General features: G+C 40.6%; 1 protein-coding gene across 2 annotated transcripts in view; it reads left to right on the top strand.

Annotated features, from left to right (window-relative positions):
• LOC143286802 (TBC1 domain family member 9-like) overlaps positions 1-12612 on the top strand; it is a 49743-nt gene that overhangs the window by 9546 nt on the left and 27585 nt on the right. For both annotated transcript variants that reach the window (XM_076594597.1, XM_076594596.1), the window contains exons 7-12: positions 3178-3311; positions 6580-6645; positions 7099-7175; positions 7865-7924; positions 8503-8568; positions 9713-9845. In XM_076594597.1, the coding sequence (XP_076450712.1) occupies positions 3178-3311; positions 6580-6645; positions 7099-7175; positions 7865-7924; positions 8503-8568; positions 9713-9845 (536 nt within the window). The remainder of the gene's footprint in view (positions 1-3177; positions 3312-6579; positions 6646-7098; positions 7176-7864; positions 7925-8502; positions 8569-9712; positions 9846-12612) is intronic.

Genomic DNA, 12612 nt, shown 5'->3' with positions numbered 1-12612 from the left:
AAAAATGCTGTCCAGCAATTTGTTGTTGGCAAGGCAGAATACCTACTGCCAAACATTTGTGGAAAGAATGCAAACAGGAATTTGTTTTAGGCAAGGCATTCTTTACTGACTGTGCGTTCATGCCATTGTTCCAGCGTCATTAATTTGACCACCCAAAACCGAGAAAAAACGCAAAGCACAAGAAGAAAGGCTTTGTTGCCTAAAGCTTCAATGAGGCCAGAAAATAATCTCTTTGCATAAAGATAGTAATCACTTTGCCTTGTTTGGAAAGTCAGTAAGCAAAACATTACTAAGTTTCAAACAGTAAAGCAAGCAGGGAAATAATCTCTACACACCAAGAACAATGATTTCGGTGTCTTGTGACTGACTTTATGGCTGAATGACCTGTTTAACATCGCAATGTTTCTGATGTTGTAAACTAAGAAAAACAAACAAACCGGAACCACAACCCAACCAGTAAACCAAAAAGGTCCACCAAGTGTAACCCACAAAACATCGCCAGATATTAAAGATAGCACCAGCCAATTTGGTGAAGTTTTAGCATCGTGGACGGATGATTGGGAGGTTGTGGGTTTGAGCCCCCATTTGCGGTGGGATTGTTCAACTCATGGCTGGTACTTAACCAGAGTTGAGTGTACTATGGGCTCAAATGGGAAGTTGAAGGTCATCAGCTTCATGGGGACATGTTTTTGAAGAGTGTTGCTCTCTATCTTTCAGACCTGATTAGCTCTGGACCATGGCACGCTATAGCGTTCCTGATGTAGGCAGCGTTCCAGACGACAGAATGCTATAGCGGTTTCGACAATTAAAAATTTGTCCACGTTTTCCTTATGGGGTAGCATACAAATCGCAGCTACATCAGGCATTGCGAACATGTCAAGGGTCGAATGGAAAGTTTCTTCATGAGGTTCTATAATTATACACTTGCTGTCGAGCCGTTGACCTCGGTACCCCACATGACAAGTTAGTCTGCATACATATCGAAAATGGCGTCGCAGGCGATACAAGTGGAAATTTTTGGAGCAAACTAGATCATGACAGTGGCTTTTTACTGCTGCTGAAGGGATTGAAATGTTTCAAACTGAAGGTTTCGACATCGACGAGGATGATGAAGACGTTGAATAAAGTATCTGCAGTGAAGAAAGCTACCAGCAAGAAATACTGACAGTGACTCAGCTTCTGAGGGCTGTGCAGAGAGGGAGGGGGGTGGGCGTACACACGACATGAGGAGAGGGGTCAGTGAGTCAAGTACAGTGAGTTTCATTCAGTTACTTCGTGTTTTGTATTTTTTGTGATTTTTTTTTCCTAACCCTAACAAATGGGTCGTCTGCAGGGAAAAGCAAGGGAGAAAACTATTTGTCTGGAGTGAGTTAATGAATGAAGCATTGAGCACTGTCTGAAACCTAAATGGACCTCCATAGCACTATCGCCACATCATCCAATCATCATTCATCATTAACATTGTCCCTGACACTGTGGCATTTTAAGGGGTACACATTGATGCAGACTGTTCCCATGCATGGAAGATTTGCATTCTGTCCCCATTGGTTGGTGCATTACGGACATTTGCTGTGTGTCATGGTGTGGTACACAGACTACTCTTACTGACACATGCTGTGTCATGGTGTGATACACAGACTACTCTCACTGACACATATTGTGTGTCAAGTTGTGGTACACAGACTACTCTTACTGACACTTACTGTGTGTCATGTTGTGGTACACAGACTACTCATACTGACACGTGCTGTGTGGGGTACACAGACTACTCATACTGACACATGCTGTGTGTGGTACACAGACTACTCATATGACATGTGCTGTGTATGGTACACAGACTTTTCATATGACACGTGCTGTGTGGGGTACACAGACTACTCATACTAACACGTGCTGTGTGGGGTACACAGACTATTCATATGACACGTGATGTGTGTGGTACACAGACTACTTATATGACACGTGCTCTGTGTGGTACACAGACTACTTATATGACACGTGCTGTGTGTGGTACACAGACTACTCATACTAACACGTGCTGTGTGGGGTACACAGACTATTCATATGACACGTGATGTGTGTGGGTACACAGACTACTAATATGACACGTGCTGTGTGTGGTACACAAACTACTCATATGACACGTGCCGTGTGGGGTACACAGACTACTCATATGACACGTGCTGTGTGGGGTACACAGACTACTCATATGACACGTGCTGTGTGGGGTACACAGACTACTCATATGACATGTGCTGTGTGGGGTACACAGACTACTCATACTGACACGTGCTGTGTGGGGTACACAGACTACTCATACTAACACGTGCTGTGTGGGGTACACAGACTACTCATATGACATGTGCTGTGTGGGGTACACAGACTACTCATATGACATGTGCTGTGTGGGGTACACAGACTACTCATACTGACACGTGCTGTGTGGGGTACACAGACTACTCATACTAACACGTGCTGTGTGTGGTACACAGACTACTCATATGTCACATGCTGTGTGTGGTACACAGACTACTTATATGACATGTGCTGTGTGGGGTACACAGACTACTCATACTGACACGTGCTGTGTGGGGTACACAGACTACTCATACTAACACGTGCTGTGTGTGGTACACAGACTACTCATATGTCACATGCTGTGTGTGGTACACAGACTACTCATATGACATGTGCTGTGTGTGGTACACAGACTACTCATACTGACACGTGCTGTGTGGGGTACACAGACTACTCATATGACACGTGCTGCGTATGGTACACAGACTACTCGTATGACACGTGCTGTGTGTGGTACACAGACTACTCTGCGTGGAGTACACAGACTACTCATATGACACGTGCTGTGTGGGGTACACAGACTACTCATATGACACGTGCTGCGTATGGTACACAGACTACTCGTATGACACGTGCTGTGTGTGGTACACAGACTACTCTGTGTGGGGTACACAGACTACTCATATGACATGTGCTGTGTATGGTACACAGACTACTCGTACTGACACGTGCTGTGTGGGGTACACAGACTACTCTGCGTGGGGTACACAGACTACTCATATGACACGTGCTGTGTATGGTACACAGACTACTCGTATGACACGTGCTGTGTATGGTACACAGACTACTCGTATGACACGTGCTGTGTATGGTACACAGACTACTCATGCAGCTACTGGAAGGGAAGTGTGCCCCGGCAGGGATGGCTGTACCTCAGCATCAACCACTGCTGCTTCTACTCTCTGCTGATGGGCAGGGAGGCCAAGGTCATTCTGCGATGGACAGACATCACGGTCAGTGCCACGCTCCTACACAGTGCAAGCACACTGGGTTATGCTGCTGGTCAGGCATCTGCTTAGCAGGTGTCGTGTAGTGTGTATGGATTTGTCCAAATGCAATAACACCTCCTTGAGTAACTGAACTGAACCGAACTGAACTGAACAGCAAGCCCTCAGTTCCTTTAGTCTTGTATCGTTTTTTTTGGGGGGGGGTATATGTATTTTGTTACTTTGTCTCACTACAGATTTCAGTGTGTGAACTTTGGGGTGCCCTTCCCAGGGAAGAGTGCTTGACCACAGAGTGGTGCCACCCTTTTTTCAATATCTGCATACAGATGTGCTTGTTTAATTAACTGTTGGAGTGGATTTACTACACAATTTTGCCAGGCACACACTTTTTGAAGCTGTAGATTCTTTTACGTTCTCAAATGCATGCTGCACATGGGATTTTGGTTTATCATCTTATCCAAATGGCTAGCATCCAGACCAGTGCTACAGGTGTGTTTGAGGGGGAGAAAATACTTTAGTGGGAGTCAGTCCCATGCCCTCAGATTCTCTCAGTTCTTAGACAGACGTGTTACCACTGGGCCACCACTCCACTCCACCATTGTGCATATTTCTGGGGTCTTTTGAATGGGGAAGTGAAATGAATCTCCACCATTGTGCATGTTTCTGGGGTCGTTTGAATGGGGAAGTGAAATGAATCTCCACCATTGTGCATGTTTCTGGGGTCATTTGAATGGGGAAGTGAAATGAATCTCCACCATTGTGCATGTTTCTGGGGTCGTTTTATTGGGGAAGTGAGATGAATCTCCACCATTGTGCATGTTTCTGGGGTCGTTTTGATGGGGAAGTGAAATGAATCTCCACCATTGTGCATGTTTCTGGGGTCGTTTTGATGGGGAAGTGAAATGAATCTCCACCATTGTGCATGTTTCTGGGGTCGTTTTAATGTGGAAGTGAAATGAATCTCCACCATTGTGCATGTTTCTGGGGTCGTTTTAATGGGGAAGTGAAATGAATCTCCACCATTGTGCATGTTTCTGGGGTCGTTTTATTGGGGAAGTGAAATGAATCTCCACCATTGTGCATGTTTCTGGGGTCGTTTTGATAGGGAAGTGAAATGAATCTCCACCATTGTGCATGTTTCTGGGGTCGTTTTATTGGGGAAGTGAAATGAATCTCCACCATTATGCATGTTTCTGGGGTCGTTTTGATAGGGAAGTGAAATGAATCTCCACCATTGTGCATGTTTTTGGGGTCGTTCTATTGGGGAAGTGAAATGAAATTCCACCATTGTGCATGTTTCTGGGGTCGTTTTATTGGGGAAGTGAAATGAATCTCCACCATTGTGCATGTTTCTGGGGTCGTTTTATTGGGGAAGTGAAATGAATCTCCACCATTGTGCATGTTTCTGGGGTCGTTTTAACCCCTAGGCTGCCTGCATGACGAGATAACTCGTCATGGCAAGCATGTATGCTTCGCTGCCTGCATGACGAGATAACTCGTCATCGAAATATTCTGACTTTTCCCTGGTTTGCATTCACTTCCTTGGCAAAAATAGTGGTAGCTTTAGCCTGGGGAATCTCTCTAGATTCTATTCATAGCTAGAAACCCCATCTACGTCATAAAGCAGTCCTTTATTTGAACGTTTTGGTTGGGTCACTGTCCAAGTGTTTGCCTGACTTCTCTCCTCGCTCGCTCAACAAAATGTCGGACTGACGCCATGCTCAAGACATGCGATCGTGACGAACTAAATCAACCATGATTTCTTTCTTTAGCTGATGCTCAGAAAGAATTGAAGCGTAAATTCGAAGGAGAAGATAGTGATGAACATTTATAGGACGATTTGATAGAAAATAAAGGGAGTAATCAAGAGAGTGGCCAAGATGCGACTGTCAGTGAGTGATGCCGGCTGTACAGATGTTAGCAGACGACAGATGACCGAATTAGCAGCAGAGCGATATTCTTGGCACGCAGCCAACGCGGTCTGATGAGAACTGAATCAAGTGACTGTGTGAGAGGGGTGAGGAGGGGGGTAGAGACTGAGGGGGCGTGGCCTCACATCCATCTTATCACTTGGAGAAGTCACAATGTATTGTGTATCTATCTATCTCTTAAAAAATATATATATATTGTGGTTGTTCTAGTATGATTTTGTGTTTGCAGATATCCATTTGTCCAGAAAATATGATGCTTTTGTGCAAATTACCTGACTAATGTTTGTAATGAACAAGTTGAAAATGTGACAAAAACCAAAACACTGATTTCAAAACAACAGCATGTCACTAAAAATATATAAAATGGGAAAACAGCATGTGTTTTGTATTCTTTATTCATTTACCTTTCAGAAAATATATACTTTTATGGGTCTTTCTCCAATAACAAAGAGCACAGAATTTTTTGAAAATTTATACCCGTTTTTTGTGAAAAAACCCTGGCAAATAGATTACACTTAAATCTTATTTTCCTGGCAGCGAAAGGGTTAATGGGGAAGTGAAATGAATCTCCACCATTGTGCATGTTTCTGGGGTCGTTTTAATGGGGAAGTGAAATGAATCTCCACCATTGTGCATGTTTCTGGGGTCATTTGAATGGGGAAGTGAGATGAATCTCCACCATTGTGCATGTTTCTGGGGTCGTTTTATTGGGGAAGTGAGATGAATCTCCACCATTGTGCATGTTTCTGGGGTCGTTTTGATGGGGAAGTGAAATGAATCTCCACCATTGTGCATGTTTCTGGGGTCGTTTTGATGGGGAAGTGAAATGAATCTCCACCATTGTGCATGTTTCTGGGGTCGTTTTAATGTGGAAGTGAAATGAATCTCCACCATTGTGCATGTTTCTGGGGTCGTTTTGATGGGGAAGTGAAATGAATCTCCACCATTGTGCATGTTTCTGGGGTCGTTTTAATGGGGAAGTGAAATGAATCTCCACCATTGTGCATGTTTCTGGGGTCGTTGTGATAGGGAAGTGAAATGAGTTGTTTTAGTCAAGGAAAGCTAGACAAGAAACAAGAAAGAGTACCTGTAGAATTGCTTGCCTTGAATATGTGTGTGTGTGTGTGTGTGTTCTTCATGAATTGAATAGTACAGTGCTGTTGTTTGCATGGGAACTTGCAAGGAAAAATAGGTACAAGGTATGTGTATGTTTTATGTTACATTTCTTTCTTTCTCCCTCTCTCTTTCTTTGTTTCTCTCTCTCTCTCTCTCTCTCTCTTTTAAAAAAAATCTAATTAATTAAAAAAAAGAAAAAAAAGATGTTGTTTCTGTTGTTTTAACAGAAACTGGAGCGGGATAACAACATGGTCTTCCCAGATGGAATCCGAGTTTCCACCAGAGAAAAAAGTGTATGTATATTGTTTTTTTATACCACCTTACTTGCAGATGTAAAAAGGTAACTGTACTGATCTTTTAGAAATACAAATATGAATATTCAGCATATATGATAATCATTTTGTATGGATAGAAGATGTGACTGCTGCATTTTAAAATAAAAACAGAATGTGTGGCGGTGTTTGACAGACTTAAGTTCTGATTTATGATTCACATTCAGACAGATTATTTTAGGAATACTTTTGGTTTTTTTAAATATATTTTTTTTGGTGATGAAATGTGTGAGCGAGTAAATGTGTGTGTGTGTGTGTGTGTATTTGTGTGAGTGGTGTTTAAGTGTGTGTTTTTGTGTATGTATGTGTGAGTTTGTGTGTATGTGTGTGTGTGCATGTGTGTGTGGGTGTGTGTGGTATGGTTGCTTTTTGAAGCCAATTTTTTTAGAGACTTTTTTTTCCTTGTTTTTGCAGTATCTCTTCCTGATGTTCCTAAACTTCAATGAAACATTCAACATGATGCAGCAGCTGGCTAACATGGCAATGAAACAGTGAGTGCTAATTGAAGGTGACTGGAAAAATAGTATCCGTATATTTATGTGTATGATTAGAATCAGAATCAGAATCATTTTAATGTCAATTAAACATAAACAAGGTTTATAAGACATGCATGCAAAGTTACTTATACCACACAGAAAAAGTAAACCAGAATGATAAATATATAAGATAACAAGTGGTTGACTTACTCCTCCATGCTGTGGCATTTGGCAGCAGTTGTTGATTATGTCTGGGAGCATCAATGTTTTAGTGTGTGTGTGTGTGTGTGTGTGTGTGTGTGTGTGTGTGTGTAGTTTGTATTCTGTTTCTGATAGTTATGTTATTTTAATTGCTTATGTTTAATTTTGGTGTGTGTGTGTGTGTGTGTGTGTGTGTGTGTGTGTGTGTGTGTGTGTGTGTAGTTTGTATTCTGTTTCTGATAGTTATGTTATTTTAATTGTTTATGTTTGATTTTGGTGTAAAATACTATTGCGTTTATATAATATCCTCCATGCTGCAAAAGGGGTGAAAGGATTAAATATTCTTGATTCTTGTGTGTGAGAACGTGTGTGAGTACACACAGGTCACATCCATCTGTCACATGTTTGTTTCAGATTGAGTTCTGTTTGAATAAAAAGCAATTGTTGTTGTTGTTGTTGTTTCATATCTCCGCATGCTACAGTGTCTTTTTTTTACATTTCAGGTTGATGTTTGAAGGTGGATTTGAAGAGGAGAAATTTTCAACACCAGCTACCAGCTCCAAGTGAGAGATTGTTTTCCTCATGGGCCTGGGCTGTTCTTTGTTTGGTTATCTTTGTTTTTATTTATTTGTTTGTTTCTATCTTTGTTTATTTTCCAACTTTAAAACTTGCTCTTCTTAATTTCTATCCATTATAGTAGGTCATTTGTTTCTTTTGTGATGTTTCTGCCAACTGCAACTGCAACAAGAAGTTTTTCTTTTGAGGAAATTTTGGTTTGCAGGTTTATATGATGTGTTCTTGGACAAAAATGGCGAAAATGTCTGCCATTTATCCTTTAAGAAGTGAAACAGAAAATGATTGCAAATTCTGTAATCTGCTAAATTGCAGATGTTTTCATCAAAGAGAAAACAGATAGAAAGCAAGCAGAATTAAAGCACAAAAATGTCAAAAACTTACTTGGTTGAAAAACTTTGTTCATTGTTGAAAGTTTGAATGCAAGCATTATAGATTTTTAATATATTTTACTCTTTTTTTTCTTTTTGTATGCTTATTTTAAAACTTTTTATTTTATTTACCTTTACGTTATCAGTCTGTTATGCATTTGTGTTATATTGAGGGTTTTTTTCATTTGTGTTGTCAGAAAGAAGAAGAAAATGTCCAACTTGAAAAGAGATCTGGACGCCAAAGCAAGGAGTGAAAGATTCAGGTAGGTCTGCAACACTACGCATCATTTACGTTCCACCAGTGTGTGTATGTGTGTGAGTGTGTGTGTGTGTTTGTGCATGTGTGTGCATGCGTGCAGGGGTGTGTGCGTGCATGCATGGTGTGTGTGTGCATGTGTGTTTGTGACTACATGTGTGTGGTGTGTGTGTGTGTGTGTGTGTGTGTGCATTTGTGACTGTGAACGTGTGTGTGTATGTGTGTGTGTGCGTGTGTGGGTGAGTGAGTGAGTGTGTGTGTGAGTGTGTGTGTGTGCATGTGTGTTTGTGATTGTACATGTGTGTGTGTGTGTGTGTGTGTGTGTGTGTGTGTGTGAGTGAGTGAGTGTGTGTGTGTGTATGTGTGTGTGTGTACATGTGTGTTTGTGACTGTGCATGTGTGACTGTGCATGTGTGTGTGGTGTGTGCATATGTGTTTGTGACTGTCCATGTGTGTATGTGTGGTGTGTGTGTGTGCATGTGTGTTTGTGACTGTGCATATGTGTGTGTGTGTGTGTGTGAGAGAGAGTGTGTGTTTGTGTGGTGTGTGTGTACATGTGTGTGTGTGGTGTGTGTGTACGTGTGTGTTTGTGACAGTGCATGTGTGTGTGTCGGGGGGTGGGGGGGGCTGTTTGTGATTGTGCATGTGTGTGTGTTTGTATGTTTGCATGTGTGAGAGAGATGCAGAAAGAGCAAGTGTGTTTAAGAATTAAAGACTGGTTTAGGAATAGTAGAAAATGATTTGACTATCAGATTTACATTCTAAACCTGTACAAAGTGTTTAATTATTATAGGTTAAGATCAAGGGGTCATTACAACAATGTTTTATGTGGGATCAGACAGAAAGGCCCTGTGATGATTTGCCCTCAAATGACCAGTTTTCGTGAGAATGATAAACAAATGTTAAGCGCATGAGCAAAGCTTTAGTTTTAATTGTTTTGTACTGGTGATCAGCATCACACGTCTAAAATGACGGAGGTGAGGAGTGGGGAACGAAATGTAAAGCGCTTTGAGCAGTATTTCTGGAGAAATGCGCTATATAAATGTTCATTATTATTATTATCATTATACAGCAACAGAATTGGTTGCTGCCCAGCATGGCACAGAGGGAAACAGGCAGTAATTCAGTGCCTGTGTTGCATGAACGACCAGAGCGGCGTTCAAGTTACCGGCGCAGGAGAAGTTGGACGGAGACGAGGAGTGCAGCCTGTGGACCCCCTTCAACAAGCAGTACGCCAGTGGGCGTCTCTACCTCTCACAGAACTTCGTCTGCTTCACCAGCAAGGTCAGGCATGGGCCACTGCAGGGAACAGGGAAAATAGCAGTCATCAGACAGTCAGTGAAACAGTTGAAAGAGTGTGTGGGTGAGGGTGTGTGTGTGTGTGTGAGTGTCCATGTGTGTTTGTGTACCTGTGTCTGTGTCTCTGTGTCTGTGTCTATAAGTGTTTATGTGTGTGTCCATGCAAGTGTTTGTATACATGTTTAAGTATTAAGAGTTTAGTATCATTGACTACATTACTGTGTCACTCAGTACACTACAAATTTCAGACGTTGAGAAAGACTTAGTAAACGATCCCTCTAACAAAAACAAACAGACTCAATTTCTAAAATTAAAACAAAATCTAGAATTATTGCTATTAGAAAAAGCGAGAGGGGCACAAGTTAGATGAAGAATTAAGTGGATTGAGGAGGGTGAACGAAACACAAAATATTTTTGTAATTTAGAAAAAGCTCGAGCCAAAAAGAAAATTATAACAAGACTTAGTAAAGAAACTGGTGAAGTTATAACAGATCAAAGAGAAATACTACTTGAACAGGTGTCTTACTTTAAAAACTTATATAGTCAGACAACAGCAGTAGAAGATGTAAGGGAAGCAACTGATATATTTATGGCAGATGAAAATTTCCCTCGTTTGAATGGTACGGATGCTGCTGTGTGTGAGGGACCTGTCACTTTAGAAGAAACGAGCAATGCACTTGCGAAAATGAAGAACGGGTCTGCCCCAGGCTGTGATGGAATTACAGTAGAATTCTTTAAAACATTTTGGTGTAAAATAGGCAGTATTGTGACAAATTCCTTCGTAGAATCCTTTAATAAAGGTGAACTATCTTACTCTCAGAAGCAAGGAATTATAACATTGATGCACAAAGGAAAAGACCTAGAAAGAGATAAGCTAAATAATTGGAGACCTATAACCCTACTCAATACAGATTACAAACTACTTGCAAAAACACTAGCAGAAAGGCTGTCGTCCGTTGTTCACACTTTAGTTAATGAAGATCAAGCAGGCTACATTAAGGGCAGAAACATATCTACAATTATCAGATCGATTGATGACGTTATTAATTATCTGAATAAAACAAAGAAAGCTGGATACTTATTAGCAGTAGATTACTCTAAAGCATTCGACTCCATATCAAAAAGTTTCTTGGTACATGCTTTTTCTGTCTTTGGTTTTGGACCAGTCTTTCAAAAATGGGTTGCTGTCGTCTTTAAAGGTTGTACAAGTTCTGTTAATCATGGTGGTTGGATATCTGAACCTTTCGACGTGCTGTGTGGTATTAGACAAGGATGCCCATTTTCACCTTTGGCATTCGTGTTAGCTGTTGAATTATTAGCTATTAAAATAAGAAACAGTCCCATAGTGGGAATTGTAACCCCTCGATCCGAGAGAAATGAGGATGTGCATTTAAAAGTAAAACAACTGGCAGATGACACAACCTTGTTTCTTAGAGATATAGAGGACATGAATAGATCGTTTAACATTTTTACTTCTTTTGAAAGATTCTCTGGACTGAAATTGAATGAACATAAAACAAAGGCACTAAGACTAGGTAGACAGAAAAGAGAGGTAAATCTTCCATTCTCAACAGTAGATAGAATAAAGATATTAGGAATCCATTTCGAAAGTAACCGAATGGCCAAAGACATTGAAGATAACTGGACAAGCAGGATTGATCGAGTGAACAAACTCATTAAAGAGTGGAGTAAACGTGACTTAAGTATTCAAGGGAAAGTAGTCGTGATAAAATCATTTCTTGTCAGTCAGTTCATTTACGTTATGCAGTCGATTGGCCTTCCAGCTGAGGTTCTGAATAAAATAAACTCAATTCTGTACAAGTTTCTGTGGCAGAAAAAACACAGTAACAAGAGAGCTTTCAAGAAAGTAAAAAGAAAAGTAATGGAAGCGAGTGTACAAGAAGGTGGTCTGAACATGATAAACATGATCCAGCTCCAAAAATGTTTTCACCTACAATGGGCAGGAAAACTGTTTGGGGCGACAGCCAAGGAAAACTGGAGTGTGATCCCTAAATGGCACATGGATAAACTTGTTAAAGAAAATGTGTTTCTCTTAAATTGTAGATCAAAAGATCTAATAGGTTTGAACATGATAGATAACGATTTTTGGAAAGATGTAGTTAGTTCGTATCTTGACAGCAGGCCGTTAAAATCACTTTCAGACATCAAAAGTAACAACTTTCACTCCCAATTGCTGTTTAACAACGCCTTGATAAAGTATAAAAACAAATTATTATTCTTCAAATCTTGGAATGAGAAAGGTCTTGAACAAGTAAAGGACATAATTAATTTCAGGGAAAATAGAGTGTTGTCTTTAAGAGAGATACAGGATATAGTGCGTAAAAACAAAGCAGGCATTGTTTTTGAATATAACGCATTCATAAATTCGATACCAAAGGCATGGCTTCAATGGATAGAAAGAGGGGAAAAGGAGGATGAAACACAGAAAGGTGATGTAAGCCTGTACAACACAAATTTAAAACAGATTAAAAAAAATACACTCATAAACAAAGAGAAAACTGTTCCCAACGCATACTACTTCTGGCTCAGAAAATTTGGTATCCACTTACTCGGGTCAACCTGGTCTATAGCGAGAGATATAACAAAAGAAACTAGATTAAGAGTTCTGCACTGGAAAATTTTGCACAACATCTACCCCACCAATATCCTTCTAAACAAAATGAAAGTAGCAGAAAACAATAAATGTCCCTATTGTAAAGATTTGGTAGATTACATTGAACACTTTTTTTTT

Source organism: Babylonia areolata, chromosome 10 (genome assembly GCF_041734735.1).
Source record: "Babylonia areolata isolate BAREFJ2019XMU chromosome 10, ASM4173473v1, whole genome shotgun sequence".
Classification (NCBI taxonomy): domain Eukaryota; kingdom Metazoa; phylum Mollusca; class Gastropoda; order Neogastropoda; family Buccinidae; genus Babylonia; species Babylonia areolata.
The sequence above is the reverse complement of the archived record's forward strand: the minus strand, read 5'-3'. Positions and strand labels throughout refer to the sequence as shown.